The sequence below is a fragment of the Cajanus cajan genome, chromosome 1 (assembly GCF_000230855.2).
Source record: "Cajanus cajan strain Asha chromosome 1, NIPB_CcT2T_4, whole genome shotgun sequence".
In the NCBI taxonomy this organism is placed as follows: domain Eukaryota; kingdom Viridiplantae; phylum Streptophyta; class Magnoliopsida; order Fabales; family Fabaceae; genus Cajanus; species Cajanus cajan.
Window position 1 is genome coordinate 90096452 of NC_138517.1, and position 21206 is coordinate 90117657.

The 21206-nt window shown below is 31.2% G+C and overlaps 3 protein-coding genes across 4 annotated transcripts; all 3 read left to right on the top strand.

Annotated features, from left to right (window-relative positions):
- The first annotated feature begins 3320 nt into the window (after positions 1–3320).
- Positions 3321–8847, top strand: LOC109804951 (serine carboxypeptidase-like 17). The gene is made up of 14 exons (XM_020366876.3): positions 3321–3478; positions 5493–5629; positions 5766–5842; positions 5936–6058; positions 6167–6269; positions 6496–6533; positions 6627–6728; positions 7062–7148; positions 7261–7416; positions 7668–7739; positions 7830–7951; positions 8227–8340; positions 8460–8514; positions 8594–8847. The coding sequence occupies exons 1-14, from the start codon at positions 3321–3323 to the stop codon at positions 8675–8677; spliced, it is 1428 nt and encodes a 475-aa protein (XP_020222465.3). The 3' UTR covers positions 8678–8847.
- Positions 8848–9798: 951 nt separating this feature from the next.
- LOC109804747 (uncharacterized) lies at positions 9799–14424 on the top strand. The gene is made up of 5 exons (XM_020366584.3): positions 9799–10550; positions 10622–10760; positions 11325–12476; positions 13433–13836; positions 14165–14424. Exons 1-4 carry the CDS (start codon positions 9859–9861, stop codon positions 13829–13831), a joined length of 2382 nt encoding a protein of 793 aa, XP_020222173.1. The 5' UTR covers positions 9799–9858; the 3' UTR covers positions 13832–13836; positions 14165–14424.
- A 1891-nt stretch (positions 14425–16315) lies between these two features.
- LOC109804746 (metacaspase-3) lies at positions 16316–20210 on the top strand. 2 transcript variants are annotated; one of them, XM_020366583.3, is made up of 6 exons: positions 16316–16447; positions 16953–17231; positions 17666–18005; positions 18761–18872; positions 18977–19159; positions 19804–20210. In XM_020366583.3, exons 1-6 carry the CDS (start codon positions 16438–16440, stop codon positions 19861–19863), a joined length of 984 nt encoding a protein of 327 aa, XP_020222172.1. In that variant the 5' UTR covers positions 16316–16437; the 3' UTR covers positions 19864–20210. The 2 variants fall into 2 exon arrangements, with proteins under 2 accessions (XP_020222172.1, XP_020222171.1); XM_020366582.3 differs by having other exon boundaries at positions 16331–17231.
- Positions 20211–21206: the final 996 nt, after the last annotated feature.

The window sequence follows — 21206 nt, forward strand, 5'->3', positions numbered from 1 at the left end:
AAAGGACAATACTAGTGACCGAAGTATTACGGCATATGACTATGAGCAATCACTAGTTTGGAAAATTCTATGTACTTTTGTTTTCCCGAATTAGCATGTTTAGGGATATTCAAATCCAATCCCTCCATATAACTCCTTTGGTATATCCCTCCTCAAAGCATCATATTCCTCCATCCTATAATCACTTCATATATAAATAAATAATAGCATAAATCTATTTGTCTAAATTTTTATAAATTTAATTTACTCAATAATTTATATTTTATATCAAATTTTAACGATTTAATCGTTAAATTAAAAAAAACCATAATTTTAATGCATAGACAAGTTTACAATTTTTTTTAAATTTAAAATTATTTAATGTTTTATTTCATTAATTTAAATTGTTATATGCTGACTGCTTTATGATGAATTATAGTTGAATATTGATGATAAAGTTGTTTGTATGTTGATATACATATAATGATGATAATCTATGTTGTAGGTCAATAGATGAATTGATGATGGTAAGATACGAGTTGTATGTATAACAATATTAAGTTGTGAAGTTGTGCACATGTGGTTAAGATAAATGTCTTAAATTAAGGCACATAGATATTAGAGATGAATTATGTTGTTTTTAAAGTTGGTTTTCCCTCTGGGATCTATGTAGATTGATATGGAGGTATAGTCGAATCATATCTTAATTGAATAACTAATTGAGTAAAGTACGAAGTTAAAAACTTGGTCTCTAACTTAATATCAGAGGGTTGTAATATTTGGAAGATAGTCGATGTACTAATTTCATAGGTGGTTTAATGTTATAAGCTAATGTTGTGGTAAACAATACTCAAACTGTTTTACTTTGACATAGTACTATACTTCATAGTTTAAGTAACAAAATTTGAGTAATCAAACTAAGTTGTTTATACTTGACTTTCTCTGAGGCCTAACGTTGTATTATACTTGACCCGACTGAGATAGGTCTAATGTTGTGATTTGATAGGATCAAACCACTTAAACTACTTCTTATGCTATAAGAGATCTCCTTAGTTGACATGCATGATGACGTATTAGTTGTTAATATATGTATGTTAAGATGTTGATCATTATAAAGTTGATAAATGTTAAGCAAACTAATAAGTTGTAAGTTGTATTGATGTTGATATATGTTTTGTTGATTTTGTTGTATTGTTGTATATTGTTTCTTTTGTAAGCTTACCCTTCTTTTTCTTGTGGTTGGAGTGCGATGACCATACTTGGTATGTGAGCAGAGTAGAATTAGGTAAATTAGTTGGATTGTTCACTAGCAAGTCATGTTGGAGGTGACTTGTTTTGTATGACTCTTCTGGTGGAGTCATGGTTTAGAGTCCTCGACTGACTGCCAAGGAGATATTTGTAGTAGTTTAATCTTTGACATATGTAATTTATGTACTATATTTATATATGTTGTGTATATTCTATACATTTTACTTTATGTATGTTTTAACTTTTGTTTAATGTAGATTTTTTATGATAAGTATGGTGACCTATCATATTGTTCAAATTAAAATTAATCTAAAGAATATTCATAGATAAGTTTGAAAATGTATCTTCATCAACAAAAAAACCTAAAAAAAATGAAGTGATTATAGAAACTCCATTCATAAAAAAAAAAAAAATTCCTTTACCGATTTATATATTTTTGATGAAGGAATAATAACCTAACAACTAAGGAAAACAAAAGTATTCTTCAAATTTATCAGAAAACCAATTAGGAAGAGTTTGAATTTCTTTCAAAACAAACAGAATCAAATCAATTTCTTAAAATAAGAATTTTCTTTTAAATATTCAGAACGAATTGGGACACTCCTTGGTCAACAAGCAAAAATTCTAGAACTAATCAAATCAAATCCAGAATTTAATATTTTCTGAATTACCCCATGTTTTTTGGGATAGGAAAGACATGTAGTATCATGTGTATAAGATGGTTCCATCAATCAGTACTTAAGGTAATCAAGTTTGTTAACTTTTTTTATATTGAAAAATCCAACTACAAATATTGCATAAAAATTGATCATTATCAGACTATTTGTGAGATTCTTGTGACGTTAAAAGTGATATAATATGATAAAAAATAAAGAAAAATAACAAGTATAATTAGATGTTTATAGTGCCTGCATAAAAATTAAAGATAATAAAAAATATATTAAAAGTAATTTTGAGCTTGTGTTTATCTTAATTTGTTTGGAAGTATTTTTTTTACGTTATTTTTCCATTTCACAAAATAAATTTAATTACCATTTTATCAAATAAAAATAATTCATTAAAAAAATTACCAAAGTATAATACTTGCTTTTATATATTGTAAAAATGTCAAAGGATAGTTTAAATATTATTATATAATGAGTACATTATACTTATCCCGATTTTGTTCGTAAAAATTCATTTAATTTACTTATTTATTATCCGCAACAAGTTGCATATATAATAAATATTAAAATCAATTACAATCTCAGTTGATTTATATATATTCTTTAAAGTGTACTTTCTTCTTTTAAAAAATTCAAATTATTTTACAGGTGCCCACATTTAATGTTTAATAATGATGTCTAGAAATAGAATTATTTTAAAGGAAGATGTCAGTGAAAAAGAAAATGTAATATTAGATTAAAGAAAAAGTAGCAAATTGTTTTTATTAGGAAGTATAGTTGCATTAATTGAGTGATGATTATAATTTATATAATAAATTATTCAATATGAACAGTCGGTACAAAATATTCATAATGTTTTTTTTTTTATATTTTAATAAAATCAATTTAAACTATTAAGGATAATTAAAATATATGTTTAATTAACAAAATAAATTTTACGTTAAAATATACGTGAGAATATTAAAATAATAATAGATCAACACTCGAGCTCTCGGATTATTGAAAGAACATAATTGGTCTTCATAATTAACCCAATGATGCATATATATTTTGTACAGCAGTTTGAAGTAATTGGATTGAAAGAACATTGAAGTATAGGAGAGAAAATTCCACACTTTTGTTTCAAATATGACTTGGATTGCATAAATCAAATGCTGAGGTGGAGACGTGATGAACAAGAACAACGCATGCATATACATATAGCTAATTGTTTTCACACGGACACTGACTAGTTAGTTGAATGGGAGATGTAAACTTTCAAGCAACCGAACTTCACTGCAAAATTAAAAGAAATGCAAGCTAGCTATATTCCTGACCAAACTACAATATTATGTCATGTCATATAAATAAACTTAATAATTAATTAAGCCTTAATTTGAATTATTATGAGTAGGGTAGCTGTGGGAGCTGAAAAATAAGAACACAAGAATGGGTGTGCTGGTGAGTTCCATGAACAAGTTCATCATCATGTGCTTCCTACAGTTGTTGCTGCTTCTATTGTTTCTTTCTGGCAATGCACGCAGTGGCAACATCGTCAAAACCTTACCTGGCTTTCAGGGTCCGTTGCCATTCAAGCTCGAGACTGGGTATGTAGCTTGCTCTTGCTATACTCATCACTCTTGTACATGATCATCATCGCTTTAATTAATTAACACCATTCATCAGTAACCCAATTCAAATATATCAATTTTAATAAAACACTTTCTATTTAAATGTTGCTTTCAATCCATACTTTGACTCTGGAGTGTGAGAGGATGCTCTATGGTTACATAACATCTCTGCACAACTTTGCTATGATCGTCTCTTAAAAATGTTGTCTTTGTTTAGAAAAAAATAATAAAAAAAAATCCATACTTTGAGTAAAAGTAAAGGCTTAATTGCACTTTTGGTCCTCCTAATCTAGTGTAGGAGTAATTTTGGTCCTCATAATTTGAATTGCTTAATTTTGGTCCATAAATTTAAATAATAGATAATTTTAGTCCCACAAAGAATTTATCATCCAAAATTTAACAGACGTTAATATATGAATTTTATGCTAAATAAACATTAATTATATATTATTTAATTTCTTTTCTGTTTGTAGTTCAGGTTGTGTGTTAATGTTGCAACTGGAACGACCGTTCTTCAAGCAGAATGAATCGTTCTGCTTGCACACGTAGTTTGTTAATTTTGAAACTGGAACGTCCAAGCAGAACGGCCCGTTTTGATCCCTTCGTCATGGATGTATTTTTGCATCCGGAACGGGCCGTTCTAAAATGAGAATGACCCATTCTGCAAGTGCTGCAAGGAGAACGGGCCATTCTGAAAGGAGAACGGGCCGTTCTGGATCCAGTTTTACACCATGCTCAGATCCAAAACGAAAAAAAAAAATTCATATATTAACGTCTGTTAAATTTTGGATGGTAAATTGTTTGTGGGACTAAAATTATCTATTATTTAAATTTATGGACCAAAATTAAGCAATTCAAATTATGAGGATTAAAATTGCTCCTACACTAAATTACGAGGGCCAAGTATAATTAAGCCAAAAGTAAAAGATGTTACTTTTAAGTTGAACTAGAAGCATTCGTAACTAACATCATCATATTTTTCATAAGGACATGCGAATATAAATCACTTTATTATAACTTTACTATTGATCAAAACCTAGATTGCAAAATTGTGAATTTAAATTTAATTCTGTAAATGATAACGTGGTTAGTGGTGGTATTTATTTTGTTTTCTACAGCTGTTTGATTTTATAAAATATTTTCTATTTTCATTTTTAAAAATTATTTTTATTTTTTATTTTTGAAAATTAGAAAACAAGTTTGATTTAATTTTTTATTTTCTAATTTTAAAAAATGAAAATAATGAAAATGTGTTTGGTTTACTTATTTATAATAATATATTTATAATTTATATATATATCATTCAACAATATTAACATTATTACATTATTTATTAAAATAAATAAATAAAAATGCAATTAGCATTGCATTTTATGTAATTGCATTTTATGTTTTACAAACAAAATAAATGTAAATATAATCAATACAACTTATCTTAAAAAATAATAATCATAATCTATGATAATTTTTTCACATTTGATTTGTAACAGTTCTTCGAATTTGTGTCATTTAAGCAATTTAATTAGCATTCTCGCTAACACCTTGATTTATTCTTAGATCTTGTTCTTCCGTAATTAGTTGTTCTCTAACATATTGGTCACAGACTCACAGGGTCTATCTATACCATGTTGCATTATGATAAAATTATGTATAGTGCAGAATTAGTCTTTGTTCTAATTGATAATTTGACATTTTCAGTTTTAGTTTCATTTTCTTTGAAAATCTGAAAACGATAATATTTCGTTTTTCAAATTTAGACTGATTTTAAAAATGTTAAATTTTTTTTTTCTAAAATAACAACTAAACGCATTTTCACCCCCAAAATTTCATTTTCAGTGAAAATGAAAATTGAAAACGGGCATGCCCTAAATTTTTCCCTTTCCTTCGGCTTTGTGATTTTATTTTATGGATACTTAATTTGCACATGAAGTTCCCTTTCCTTTCTAATAAATAACAGATATGCTAAGTTACATAATTTGTTGTGATAAAGATATGTAAGTGTGGAGGAATCGGAGCTGTTCTACTATTTTGTTGAGTCAACAGGAAAGCCACGCATTGATCCTCTTCTCCTTTACTTGGTTGGAGGTCCTGGATGCTCTGGTTTAAATGCACTATTCTACCAAGTTGGTATGTTTTAATATATGTGCTACTCTTTTCAATCATGGAGTAAGAATTATTATTTTTAGTTCTTTATGTCTAAATTAGAATTTTAGCTCTTTATTTTAATTTTTAGTTTTAATCCTGTTTGTTTCTCCAACTTAAGGTCCTCTGGCTTTCAATGGGACAGAGTATTCTGGGGGTATACCACAAATAATCTTGAAGTCACACGCCTGGACAAAGGTGAAAAACTTACATTATTACTCCATTTTCCTCCATTAAAATTTTCTTATCAACTTGTAACCATGTTTGCCCAATTTATGAGAAATTTTGTAGACAGCAAGCATAATATTTCCTGACGTTCCTGTTGGCACTGGCTTCTCGTATGCTACAACCCCACAAGGTTACCTTATGTCAGATACTATATCAGCTAGACAGACTTACAAATTCTTAAGGAAGGTAACATTTTATTCTAGATAATATATACTAGCTAGTTGATAGTTACATTATCTCAAGTTCTTAACTAAAATGATGAGCAACGTGTATGTAACTTAAATTCAAATGCAGTGGCTGATTGAACACCCAGAGTATATCTCGAATAGGATCTATATTGCCACGGATTCATACAGTGGAATATTTGCGCCAATCATTTCACAGTATATATTAGATGGTAAGTTTGACTCAAAGGTTGGTTCAAATGATAGGATAGGACTGAGCAACGCCAACAAAAAGTTCCTTAGTTTCATTCTTACCTATAATCTTTCTTTAGTAGGTGATTTGTAGATATCGTTGTAGTATATATAAATAAATTTTGGAAGCTATTACCGAGACCTCGAGTTTACCATTTTTAAGACCATGACTTTAATTTAGAAGACTAATGGTTGTGGCAAATGCAGGTAATGCAGCTGAACATCAGCCATTTATAAACCTAATAGTAAGTGATGCATGGATTTCTTTAGTCACTATGCATCACATTCGGATCTTCAAGAGATCACGTATTTTCTTATTTTCTTAAACATGTATTCAGGGATTCCTAAGTGGCTCCCCCCATATTAATACATCATTAGAGGGAAATTCAAAAGTACCCTATGCCCACAACATGGCACTCATATCAGACAAGCTTTACGAGGTATTTGTGTACTAGTTATATCAATGTTTTAATGCATTACAACAGCTTTATTGACAACTTAGTCGTTGGAAATATTCCTATCACTCACATTTTAATCCTTTAAATTATTTATGTATACGAGTTAGTCCTTTAATTTATAAAATTTGTATTACATATATATGTCTTTTAGCCTGGTCAGCCTGAGACACTAGAACTAGAAGGACAAACATGATAATTCTTTTTTTATAAATTTAAGGACCAATAGGAATATATAAACCCTGTTACTGTAGCTTTGTTGTAAAGTTTACAATTGAAAGTAAAATTCGGTGGCTCACAGTGCACTCTCTTTCACAGGCAGCCAAAGAAAATTGCAATGGTTGGTACTATGAAGTAGACCCCTCAAATGCAAAATGTGTGGAAGCACTTCTACCAATATCTCAGGTATTGATTAATGGCTACTGAAGTTTAAATATTCAGGATAACATGTCGTGTACATTCTTTTTTCTCATAACATTTTAAAGTAACATAAGTATTTGGATATTCATAAATGTAGTGCGTTGGTGATATTTATGAAGACAATGTTCTGGAATCTAATTGTGCTCTAATATCACCAAAACCAGATGATGAATCGGCTCAAAGAGCTCTCAAAGAAGCCAGGCGTTTCCCCCATCCATCTCCAAAACATAAATTTAAGGACTGGTGGTGCAAGGTTAACATCTATGACTATATATATAGTTGCCCTTCATATATAATATAATGGTATACATTCCTCATTACAAATATGAGTTGGGTTGAATGGTCATGGCCATTATACGTTGTCTATTACAACTGTCAAAGTTTACCATACATGATGTCTGTGATGGGATGAAAGTATAGAAATGTTGTATGCTATTTCTGCATATATAGCTTATTTTCTCATAAATTTTTCTTACTTAAAATATTTCAATGTTGGTTTTGCAGAACTTTGTTTATATACTTTCGGACATATGGGCAAACAATAAGACCGTTCAGGAAGCCCTATATGTTCGCGAGGTATGTGCATGTTATGTTAGTAGTCCTTTGTTAATGTCACATATGTTTTTTCTCATATTCCAATTATTTTTCCTTCGTCATGAAAACCAGGGTGGTCAACGATGGTATAGATGCAACCTAGTCGTCAAATACGCATACAATTACGACATTCGAAATGTAATTCCTTATCAGAAGAATCTTACCAACTCAGGTTTACAAATATTAGTTTACGGGTACGGAACCCTATTCATCTTTCACAAACTGTCGTGTTACGTGTAATACACCAAATTAGTCACTAAAATTACCAGCACCGGTCAAGTTAACTTTTTAAAATAATGGTAGTTATAGTTCTTGAAGTTGCAAAAATAAGGACTACAAATTTGGCAATTTTAAGAACTAAAATAATATTTTTGTAAATTTAAAGGCTAAATTGACTGTGGTGTCTAGTAATTTGAAAGACTAATTTAGCGTAAGTGATTTTAACTTGACTAAGGTTTGTACTTTGTAGTGGCGACCTTGACATGGTTATTCCTCACATATCAACTGAAAAATGGTTGAGAAACCTGAATCTTACCATTGATACTTCTTGGACGCCATGGTTTGTCGATGGTCAAGTTGCAGGGTGAGTGATTATAAAAACAATTAATACAGAAAAAACATTGTATACTATTTCATGCATTTGAAAAGTAATTTAATTTTATGGTGGACTTGTGAATGGTTTTGGTTGTGTTACATATGTAGGTATAAAGTTATATATTCTAATACAGGATACCGGTTGACCTATGCAACTTTGAAGGTAAGAGAATGATGTGTTTAACTGTGAGTTATATTTGTATGTGAATGTGAGTGATACTAAAATGGACATCTCTGAGCAGGGAGCAGGTCACTCTCCCACAGAGTACTTCCATGAACGATGCTTTGAGATGTTTCAAAGGTGGATCCATTTTTATCCTTTATAGTCTGCATGCGACTTCTTTCCAAACAGCCAGTCCTAGGATATTTGCACAAAATAAAGCTTCTAATCTGGCTACTTTCATTGATTATATTATATGGAATGTAGTACGAAACTGATTCTCATGGAGATGTCAAACTTGCATTTAAATTTTTTATTCTACTTTTTTAGCCTTCATCCGTTTATCTACCCACTGAATACTAAATAGTAATTTTATTATAAATACGAGGGATACGACAAAAGCTTGACCCGGGTCTTACGTTTGGACCAAACTTATACTTAGGTGCTGTTTTTCAATTAAAAATAGACTTCTGCTTCCGTAATTCGCCTTAAAAACTTATTTATTAAATGCCCACATAATATATCAGAGTGAAACTTTAATTTCGAGGAGAAAATGAAGTCAAAAACAATAAAAATATATGTATATATGCATGTAAAATAACTTGAATATAAATAATAATTTTGGGAGATTAAAATTATATAACCATAGCATAATTAGTTATCAAGTATCGTACGTACGATTTTAGTATTGTTATCAATCCTTATTAAAATTTTAACAATTTTTGTTGACATGATATTGATGAGTGACATGAAAATGTTGTGGTATAAACAAATGAAATTATTACTATGATATAATGTTATATAATGGAGGCACAAATGTTATGTGTTGAGGATAAGACATGATGATGTATAAAAATTATTAAAATATTTTACCTAGGATTAATATTAAAATTTAGAATAGTAATAATATATATAAATATTGTTTATTTAATAATAATAAGTACACGTTCTTTGATACATCAATGCAAATTATAATATATATAACTTAGATCATGGGTTATATAATTGTAAAATATTACGAAAAATAATAATATATTATAATACACTTTGACAATATGTGTAACTTTAACTTATGTTAAAAAAAAATATTACGATTTGTATTTATATATTAAAATATATTAATCTAATGGTTAACTGTGTTTTTTGTAAAAGGTAAGAGTTAGAGTTGAAATATGATTTTAATAACTTATTGTCTTATTAAAATAGAACTATTAAAGGGGTTAATAAATATAAAAAGAATAATTAAATGAGAAAGTTAGAAGATAATTATAGTTAGAAAAGAAAAAGTATATTTGAAGGAATAAGGGAGGGGGAAGTGTGAAAAAAGGAGGACAAGAGTGGGTGCTTATGGTGAAGAAGATGGAGGCAGCGTTGAAGTCAGAGTCTCTTGCGTGCATAGATTCCACCACACTCTCACATTCAGAGCTCCTCGCCCTCTCTCTCTCGTCTCTCATTCCCTCCGCCTCCGCCTCCGCCCTCCCTCCCAAAGTCGACCCCGCCCTCTTCAACGAGAGCGCAGGCTCCCGCCGTCAGACCTACTCGCCGAGCGCCCGCCGCCGCCGCCTCTCGGGGCTCCTGCCGGCGCCCAGCCTCCCTCCCCTCCACCCGGAAAACGCCCAGAACAGGCTGATCATCGAGTACCTGAAAGAGCTGATCCGAGAGGACCCGAAGTTCGAGCAAGTCCAGCTGGCCCCGCCCTCCGGTCCCCCTCCCCGGATCAAGCGGAAGCGAGGGAGAAAGCCCAAACTCAAAGTCCACTTAGATGACTGCTACCGTGGAGGAATCGATCTCTCCCAGTTGGCCCAAGCCCAAGACCCCTTCGCCCAGGAGCTCAAGAGACGCACCGACGGCTTGCGCAACGAAGAGGACCTCTTAGCCTTTCTCCGTGACTTGCCCGGCCAGTGGGGTAGCCGCAGGAAGAAGCGGAGGATCGTCGACGCCGCTGATTTCGGCCACGTCTTGCCCATTCGCTGGAAGCTTCTTCTCGGCTTGAAGAGGAAGGATGGTCGCGCCTGGATCTATTGCCGTAGATACATTAGGTTTTCTTCTCATCATCCTCCTTTGCTCTTTTTTGCTTTCCTAGGGCTTATGTATTTGATTTTGAGTGCAGCCCCGGTGGACAGCATTTTGTGTCCTGCAAAGAGGTGTCTTCCTATTTGCAGTCTCTTTTGGGTCACGGTGATGCACACATGCAGATTACTCGTGGGAGTGAAATTGTAGTGCCAGAACAGAGAGTGCCTGCTCAAAATGTAAGTACGCATGTCTCTGTGCTCGTTCCACGATTCAATGTGCTTGCAATCGTTAATTACAAAATCAAATATATAAAAATTGCCTACATTCTTGCTAATTAGGGTGTGTTCAAAAAAGCTATGAAATTAAATTACTTTAATAATAGAGTATAATCGATTATAGTGGGAATGAGTTTTTGTTTGAGTTAGTTTGTTGAAAATCAATTTTGAAATGTTTAATTTTATTTAGATACATAAAAAACAAATCAGCTTTTATGTAGAAAATCAATTTTAGGAGAAAAAAAAGTTGTTAGGAAATATCATAAGCTTCTAATTTCCGGATTCATTACAAATTTCGGTTGTTCCAATTAAATGACTTATTTCACAAATAGCTTTTTTTTTCTTCATAGAAACAGCTGAAAGTTGGGTCGGGAAAAAAATCTTTTCCGAACACACTCTTAATAGTTATCATTGTACTTTATTATGTTAAATACATATCCAAATACTCTCACTTAGATGACTCAAATCTGTTTGTTAAATGTTATTGTGGAGATTTATGGAGGGCTGTGTTTGCTTGTGCTGCAGTCTGCAAGTGTTACCCAGGAGCTTCAAGATCAGATGCAGATCGTTGCTGTTAACTCAGATGTGTCTGGTTTGTCTGCTGCTAATGAGCGAGTGAAGGAGGTTGCCTTGTTGGGGTTTGAAAATCTTGCGGATGTGCAGATTCATGACCTGTTTGAATGTCGCAAGTGCAGCATGAGCTTTGACGAGAAGGATGCGTACTTGAAGCACCTGTTGTCTTTTCACCAGAGGACAACAAGGCGGTACCGGCTCGGTTCGTCTGTTGGAGATGGAGTTATAATTAAGGATGGGAAGTTTGAGTGCCAATTCTGCCATAAGGTGTTTCTGGAAAGGCGTCGCTACAACGGTCACGTGGGGATCCATGTTAGGAATTATGTGAGGAAAGTTGAGGATTCGCCAGGTCAGGCAAATGTCCAGAGGATGGACAAGTCTCCAGTCAGGGAATATGTGCCTTTAAGGATATCTAAGATGGATGCCCTCATTGAAATTGCTCAAAACTCTATTATGGAGGATACTGTCACGGAACCCCATAGTTCTGCTAAACTGAATAGGATTTCTGCTTCAGATGTTGCTGTTGAGTATTTAGATCAAGACGGAAACTCTGAATCTCCTATCAGTGAACTGCAAATGGAAGATAGCTTGACCGGAAAAAATGTGGCTCGTGATTTGGATGAAAAATTAGAAGAAATTGATGATGATAACCATGTGATTGATGTAAAGATGGTTACTTTTCTAGATAACATGGGTTTGTTATCCGTAAATAAGCAAGATGTTAATGCATTTGAGACTTCTATGGTAAAAGATGATGTGGCATTGACTATTGAGGAACTTGATCAGTCTGAGATTGATTTGGATGGTGCTTCTCAAAACCAGTTACACCCTAAATCTGAACATCACATAGGACAAGAATCTGAAAAGAGTGTATGTACTAATACTAAGAGTCAACTTAAACTTGATGAAGACATTAGTAAGAAGAGTGAGTTGGAATTCAGTTTACTTGGCTTGAAGGATGTACCTGTTACTGTTAGCACTAATGTCCAAGAGATGGTAATGCCAGCTTCTCAAGAAAATGTACCACATTCTAGGGTTTTTAACCCCTCTGTATCCACAGAACAATCTTTGGATTGTTTGCCTGCATTCAGCAGCTCAGATAAGGTATAAGGCATAATCCATGGGGATGCCTTTATTTTCAGGGTTCCATATATGTTGAAAAACTGAGGGAATAGTCTTAGATCTTAATATATCAAGGTCCTTTTAAAAAGTGATTGATTTTAGGCCATCTGTATGTGCATGTACATGCATGGCATGTGGACTACTGTGCGTATCTTCATCTGTGTCTCTGAATGTATTCTGGTTTTATTTTGTATTGAACCATTGCTGTATTTTCCATAGTGATCCTTTAGCATGGTTTTCGCACGCTTGTTAATGCTTCTATGTAACACTAGTTTTTTATCCTTAACTATTTCACTTTAACCTGCTATTGTTACTCTATGCATCTGTCAATCATTTGTTCTTCCAGCATGTGTCCTTTAAAGAATACATGAATTATATTATTTATTAATTGTTGATTGAGTAACAAGTCCATTATTTAAGAATCTAATTGTGGCTTTCCATGTAGATTTTAATTGATTATTCGTCTTTTTATCGTATCATATCATGTATCTTCCAAAGAGAAAAATAACAAATTTCTTTAATTTGGGAAAGTTTGTTTTGGGGGAAATGAAGGAAGCATACCTATAACCTGCCTTTAGTCTTGCCAGGATTAAAAATGTTTGCATATCTTACTCGCCCTGTCAAAAGCCCTGCCATGTCCTTTGCTTTTCTTAAATTTAGCGTGTGCTGGAGATTTGAGGTGTTTTAATTGTTAGGTGATGACTATGTGCTTGTGCACTTGAAACAACCTTTGTCTAGTATATTTCTGGTTTTTTTTTGCTCTTTCTTCAGTTAAACTCTTACTAAAAGCTAATTATAATTATTGGAATATAGCACCATTAACTTTAAATAAAGTTATATTCTCTTATGAGCAATTAGCTACGACCCAGCCATGATGCATCTCAACTGGTTGGTAGTACTGAACTTTACCTTGAAAATTTGTTGTTTCTCATTGACAGGGAGGAAAACAATTTTGCAGTGTTGCCCATGAACACGATAATGTGAAGGGTTTCCATGAATTGAGGTTTGATGAAATAGATACTGTTGAGTATGATTTTGCAAGGGTGCAAGATTCTCCTCTGCCTGATGTACCAATTGAATTGGCAAATAACACAGTGATGGGAGGGACACATGCATCCTCAGTTCAGCTTGAATCACAAGAAGCTATGCTAAATATTGGTGCCAGAAATCAGCTTACAACTGTGTGCGTATGGTGTGGAATAGAATTTAACCATGATGCTGTTAATTCTGAAATACAACCAGATTCTGTTGGATTCATGTGTCCAACTTGTAAGGCAAAAATCTCTGGTCAAGTCAATGTGTTGGACTGTGGATCGCCAAACGCCGACTGTCTGTAGAAATGGTAATTGCTAATTCTCAGAAGATTAATGGTTTGTTTTGAATGGTTTCCGTAATCTTATCTTCTAATTTGATTTCATAGTTACTCAAGAAGCAAAAATTTTATAGTGACGAGCAAAAAAGTAGTCTTACTGCAATGACCAAAATACCAAAAATAAAAAATTTGCAGTCACTAGAGGGGGGTGGTTTTCAATATGATTTACTCTTTTCAGAGGAAATCTATTACCAATATGATCAACTCTTGTTATCGTGGTACTTGTCAGTTGTCATAATTGCAGATGCTATATCATATTTCATGTCAACTTAAAACAGTTTGTTTTTAACTTTGGCAGCTGAATGATCTTCGAAAGACAGTAGAAAGAGATGATCTAGAAGAGAAAAGCCAGCATTTGGGGGTTGATGGAATACTCTTTCTTGATTGTATAGTTTGTATTGCTCGATTGTTGTATTGTTGCACATTGCCCCGTTTATTCGTATGAGAACGGATATTATCATGTAGTATTATTTTCATCCGCAAGTCTTTTGTAACAGTGTATGGTGATAGTTACTAAACAGATTGAAATTAGAGTAACCCATGAATTTAGTCCCTAAAGTACCATCTTTTTTCTAAACAGTCTTAAACTATTGAAATTATATAAACAGGCCTTAAAATATTAGAAATTATGTTATATAGTTTCTCAACTATTGAAAAATTCTTTAAATTAGTTCTTCAATGTTAGTAAAATATATTAACTGAGTGATTAAATGGATAGATATTCAATACTTTAAAGAATAATTATACAATTTTATTAATTAGAGGGTTATTTAGGAAAGAGGATGATGCTTTAAATACTGAATTGATGGTTTGTTTTTAAAATTATCACAAACAAATTGATAATTCAGTAGCTTATATTGGCAGTGGCTCTTTCAAATAAATATAAAGCATCCATTTTTGCGTGTTTAAATAGAAGTAAATTAATCTAATATATGAAAGTAATTAGTTAAATAATGCAAACATTTAGATTATCGGAGCAATGTTTCACAAATTATAGACAACAAATAATAATCTAATATTGAATAACATGAGAATAAATAAATCAAATGTTTAATCTTTTGCATGCCAAACACTGTTGGGTGAATTATGCAAAATGTGAATTGATAAAAGACAAGTGGTTCGGCTGGACTTTTTACTTTTTCTTTTCATTGGGTTGTTAGAAAACCATAAAGTTTATGTGAAACAACCTGAGAAAGTAGAGGGGGAGAAATTCTTAGGTAGGCACATGGCATTGTTTATATATATATATATATAATAACAATAATAATAATATAAAAAAAAAAGAATATGGAAAGTGGATGCAGTTTTAGCAGCTAAACAAATGGTTTGGAGCATCTGGTTCTTGATTATGTATAACGAGAATAATGAACAAAGCGTATGTTGGACGCAAAAGAGATGTGCCACTAACGGTTTATGTTTTTCCATGATACTTTTTTCAACAATATTTCTTTATATTTTTCATCTCTACAAAATTTATTTTATCTCACTTTTTTTTCGCCACAAAATTATAAAATAATATTTTAACTTCGGGTGATGCATAATTTTTTTTTATTGTATATAGCTAAAACTCATAATAAATATTTTTTTAAATATGTTAATTAGTTTAGATTTATGATAATAAAAAAATTTATAGTGACAAATTTAATTTAAAAATAAGATGAAAATGATAAATTAAAATAGATGAGATTAGAAAAAACTTAATTACTATAGAGTTTGAGTTTGAGATATGTAATTATATTAATCACTTAAAAAGATAATTTTGTCACACATAATAATCACATGGCTCAAATACGATTATTTTTTTTATAAAATATGATTGATGTTTATAATATTTGAATCATTAAAATTAGCTTTATTAATGAGGGTTAAAATAATATACAAAAGATTTAAGTTAAAATTTTGTTATTATTATTATTATTATTATTATTATAATTCTTACGAATAAAACAAATTGATGTCTATTGTCTATGTTTATATCTATATATAAAAGTGGTCTTTTGTTTTCATGAATTTTTTATTATTATTTTACTCTTATAAATTATAACCACCTTTAATACACTTAAAATGTTTTCTTTCAACTATTTATTTTATTATTTTTATAAATCCTAAATCCTATTATGTGAACCTCTCAGCTCTCACTCTTTATATGTGCTAAGTCCTAAATTCTTATAAATTTTATATTTAAATTTTATAAAGATATTTTTTTATTAAAGAAGAATAATCTCATATTATTCATGAACATTCTATATATAAAAAAAAATTGTGATATAAAAATCACATGTTAATATTATTTTATTCTAAAATAATAAAATGATTTAAATAAATTAAATTTAAATATTTAAAATATAAATAAAAATCATTATTAAAATTAATTTCTTCTCCTGAAAATATTTATACATGTTGCGAACATTTTACACTGGTATACTACATAAAAGAAAAAAGAGTTGGCTTAACCTGTGATTGGAATAAAGGTCAGCGTACATCATTTTCGACAGACAATGGGAATGGATTCTACATTTGGCTTCTTTTTATAAAAGAAAAGGATTACTATCAACACATCAAGAGAAACGCATGAACAAAGGTGAAAGTTGTCAATCTTGCAGCTTCGTTTGAATTGCTTATAGTGTATTTGGATACCTCCTATAATTAATTCTAACCCGTAAAATCATGGTGAGAATTTGAAAAAATTAAAGCAACTATTTATTACTTTGAGTTTGACTATCACCATGATTTTTTAATTGATTTCTGTGGAACCGAAAGTTATCCATACACACACCTAATAGACATACTAATCTCTTTGATATATCATTCTTGTTGATTGCATGTCTGATCCATATACAAAACTATTTTTAAAACAATGGATTGTAAGCAAAAAACTAGAACAAGGGGAAACAGTATTTTTCATCCCACAAACACTAGTTACAGTTCTACAACTCGTTGCTTTGTTTACCAGAAGATTAGTAGTTCAAAGCTTATGGGGGAAGCAACACTTGCCTGCAGTGGTTGCCAACACAAGTTTCTAGTACCTATAAGCACAACTGCATACCGTTGCTATAAATGTCTATGTGTCAGTCATTCAATTTCAGGTTCTGAGAAATCAAGGAAAGAGAGTAGAGCCAAAGTGTTCAAACATGATGAATTGAACAGTGCTAACAAAAATGGAGCTTTACAGAAAAGTTTATCTCCTTCACCAGCTTCTTCCTCGTCCTTCTCCACACCAAGATACAAGCGTGCAGTTATATGTGGAGTTACGTATGGGAAAAGAAAATTCAAGCTCAAAGGAACCATTAATGATGTTAAAAACATCAAAAGTCTTTTGCTTGATAAATTTAAATTCCCAAATGAGTGCATACGTGTCCTCACAGGTATCTCCTAGTCTTCTTTTTTTTCTAATTGGTATGTGAATTTTGTATGATTCATGTTTGTTTCAATGCATAACAAAATAAAATTGAAAGCTCTTTCTGAACATAATTTTGATACTTCTTATGACTAGAATGTATATATTATAGTAGATTGTCAATACCTGTATTGAAAGACCGAGTGCTATGCTATTGTTGGGGATTTTTGTTGAACCAATTTTGCAAATAAATAGTAAGGTTTGTTTTTCACTTGAGTAATATCTTATATTGGACTTTCCCTGTGCATGAGTGTCAGTATGCATTGAAAGTGCCAGATTTAGAGCCTCTTAGGGTACAAACTGAAAGAGTTTTTGAAATTTTCTTAAAAAAAAAGACTCTTTATTTTCGGTAGTTATAAGGAAAAATACATATTATTTTATTCCAAAACTTAACAATTGCAGAAGATCAGAGGGATCCTAATTTAATTCCAACTAGGAGGAACTTACTTAACTCCTTGCATTGGCTTGTGGAGAACTGCGACAGCCAGTCAGAGGGTTCATTAGTGTTCTACTTCTCCGGACATGGTTCGCAACAACCAGAACATAAAAAAGGAGATGAAGTTGATGGGCTTGATGAAACTATTTGTCCTGTTGATTTTGTTGGAGATGGAGTTATCACTGACAATGACTTAAATTCTATCATTATTCGACCTCTCAAGAAAGGTTTCAAACTTCATGCTATTATAGATGCTTGTCATAGTGGAACAACACTTGATCTTAGATGTGTTTACAAAAAAGAAAAGTAAGTACTTGTTTAATGCTTGCTTTCACTTAATTTTACAGTAAATTACACTGACCCTCGCGTGAAGTTTTACGAGATTATAGATGAACCCTTTGTTTTTTGTTTTTTTTACTCTTACACTAACTTTCCTTAAATGTTTAAAAAACATAACAGCAACACTCTTAGATATTAAATTTATATTGTTGGATACTTAAGGTTCACATACATATGTTTTCATATTGGTATGATATTGTCTACTTTGAACTTAAACTTTCATGATTTTACTTTTGATCATCTCCCAAAAGGTCTCATGCAATGAAGGCTATGTGTGTTTTATAAATAATGAGATTCACATAGTCAATCATTGACTCTGATATCAGAGGATACTCGAGATTCACATATACACATGTATCCACATTAATATGATATTATCCACTTTGAGACTAAACTTTTATAATTTTGTTTTTGATCATCTTCCAAAAGACCCCATACTAATAGAGACTTTTTATACTTTATAAATCTTTATTTTTCTTCATAATCCAATGATGTGCAACTTTGTTTGTACATAACATATATTAATCCCTTAATTGTTTGAAAAATATTACACCCTCATCGATAAAAGTGTTGTTGTAAACACTAAAAGATCAAGAGAATTATGTGTAATTTCACAAATTATTAGGTTGTGCTATTGTAATTTACTCTTTGTAGGATGCTTCTATTATAAAATCACTCTTGCCCCTTGAAATCCAACTAACTAGTCTCTTGCATGCTTGCAGAGGTAGTTGGAAATGGGAGGATAACAAAGCATCTAAGACAAAACAAACAAATGGTGGACTTGCTATTTGCTTCAGTGCCTGTGATGATAGTCAGATGGCTGGTGATAGTGCAGTAAGAATCTTTTATATTTTCATTTGTTCCCTCTCTGATGAAATGCAATGAAATAAATTTAGACACTTTCACATCTTGAATTGAGTTGTGACCAATCTGTGCAGGCTTTTGATGGAAAAAATGAGAATGGTATTATGACCTATCTTTTCTCAAAAATAGTCAGAGAAGATTCTGAAATAACATATGCCAGGTTACTAGAAAATATACATGAGGAAATTGGAATGATCCATCAAAGCAAATTCTATAACGGCTGCTTGAGACGTATTTTTTATCGAAAAATTGACCAGGTAGGCTTCCATGTTCCATCTTCTTTAGTCGCAATTGCTTTCATGTTTCAAGTGTCATCAATCCAAGATGTTGTTTAATGGTAATCCTAGGAGCCAACCTTCATTATTGGCCATAACATTGTTTTACCTCTTATAAATGCATTTTTTGTCCTAAAGCTTTTAAGAAGAGTGTAAGATACTACCTGACATAATCTTCTCAAATCCTGTTTAAGTGGATTTTATCCTTTCAATGTATAAGATATAGCATTATAGAAATTAAGTATCTGGTTTTCTTGCATCCAAGCATTGTTATCTGCACCCTACAGGCCATATCAGTATGAAGTATGAACCACCACGAAAAGAAGAGTTTTAGATTCTCTAAAATCAGTGATATTCATTTTCAATTTCTAGAGCACGTAATCTTATTTTATCACTTTAGCATTTTTGTTTTATACCCAAAATTATACCATCATCTATGATTCTATTTGAAAGGAGATATATGTTATATCTTTGAAACGGCATCAAGAATTTATATCAACTTCTATTCCTCATTAAATGTGAGACGTTTATCCAACTCAATCAAAATTTATTATAAATCATAATTGGCAGTTACTGATGTTTTATTTTTACCATGAAATTTTATTCTTTTCTTTGGTGCATGGCAGGACCCTCTTTTATCATCGTCAGAGGAATTTGATATTTCTAATACAAAATTTGAATTGTGAGCATGGGAGTTGGAAAAGACAATTATCTCATTTGCTATTTGGTTGACAAGGTCAGGATCAGGACCAAATGTTGGCTATTCACCATAGATTCATAGCTGTCATGACAAAAGAAGTAATTGTGTTGGTGGAGATGTTTCTACAACAACAGAAGATAAAATAAACAGGGCAAGATTTTAAACCGAATGCAAAAAGTTTAATCCCTTAACCTTTTTGCACATTCAATTAAACCCTTGAACAATTGGCAATCTATCTATTTATATCTATTTCTTCAAGCATAAGGTGTAATGTTGACAACTAAGCTAACGTTTTCCTTTCACATTATCATTTTTATTATTGTCTGTTCGATACTTCAACTGTTTCATTTTCCCTTAACTAATCTATACCTACATCTATAATTTCTATTTTTATTTCTAGTTTTCAAATAAATTAGAATCCATGAGTTACTCAAATTACTCAAAATAATGAATTTTATTAAGTGTTATTATTACTCAATATAATGAATTACTTATATAATTATATTTACAATTATTATAATATACTCTCTCTCTCTCTCTCTCATAAAAATAAGTTTCAAATTAAGCCTCATCATTTTAGTTTTCTCTAATTATTATTTTTCATTTATGTCTCTAACAATATCTTTTAGGATGTGTTATATCTTTTATGGTAAATAACTTTTGTCTCATAAAAAAAACCATAAAACAACACTTGTTATGGGCTTAGTCACTTGGTGAGTAAAACTTTTACTTCTCAACAAATATTTTCACAAACACTCGGTTGATTTCTCTAATAAGAAGACAATATTTTGAATCTCGCAAAAATTTCACACCTTCTCAAAGATTTATTAAATTATTTACTTTACTTTTTAATAACATCTATTAAAATAAAAATATATTATATTCCTCAAAAAATATTATAACTAAATAAAATCTAAAATATTTCCATTGATCAACTGCATACATATTTGGGTCTAAATCTAATAGTATCTTACGGAAGAGAAATACTAAAAATACAATTATTTACTAAACTAGACCTTCGACCTGTGTGAGGTGTAATATTTTATATTATTTAGAAAGATAAATATTTAAAATTTGAAGTTAATAAGATAAATATTTATGCATTTTTATTATAATTGAATCATATCAAGATAGAAAAAGTGATATTTTTCATATACTTAATAATGTAATTTAATTATAAAATGATTATGTATTTATTATTTAATTATGCATACAAAATTAATAATGGGAGTGTTTGATAAGGTCGACAACGATTACCACATTTAAATAAATTAAAAAATCAATTCACAAATTTACAACTCTATCATTGTGGTTGATTGAATCAATGGA

Bases quoted from the DNA above. Each gene is read 5' to 3' on its own strand.
- LOC109804951 (XM_020366876.3), top strand. From the start codon at position 3,321: ATGGGTGTGCTGGTGAGTTCCATGAACAAGTTCATCATCATGTGCTTC. The intron at 3,479-5,492 runs GTATGTAGCTTG...GTTGTGATAAAG, and splicing joins CCATTCAAGCTCGAGACTGG to ATATGTAAGTGTGGAGGAAT. The intron at 6,534-6,626 runs GTAAGTGATGCA...ACATGTATTCAG, and splicing joins AGCCATTTATAAACCTAATA to GGATTCCTAAGTGGCTCCCC.
- LOC109804747 (XM_020366584.3), top strand. From the start codon at position 9,859: ATGGTGAAGAAGATGGAGGCAGCGTTGAAGTCAGAGTCTCTTGCGTGC. The intron at 10,551-10,621 runs GTTTTCTTCTCA...TTTTGAGTGCAG, and splicing joins TATTGCCGTAGATACATTAG to CCCCGGTGGACAGCATTTTG. The intron at 12,477-13,432 runs GTATAAGGCATA...TCTCATTGACAG, and splicing joins CATTCAGCAGCTCAGATAAG to GGAGGAAAACAATTTTGCAG.
- LOC109804746 (XM_020366582.3), top strand. From the start codon at position 16,724: ATGGATTGTAAGCAAAAAACTAGAACAAGGGGAAACAGTATTTTTCAT. The intron at 18,006-18,760 runs GTAAGTACTTGT...GCATGCTTGCAG, and splicing joins TGTGTTTACAAAAAAGAAAA to AGGTAGTTGGAAATGGGAGG. The intron at 19,160-19,803 runs GTAGGCTTCCAT...GGTGCATGGCAG, and splicing joins TTTATCGAAAAATTGACCAG to GACCCTCTTTTATCATCGTC.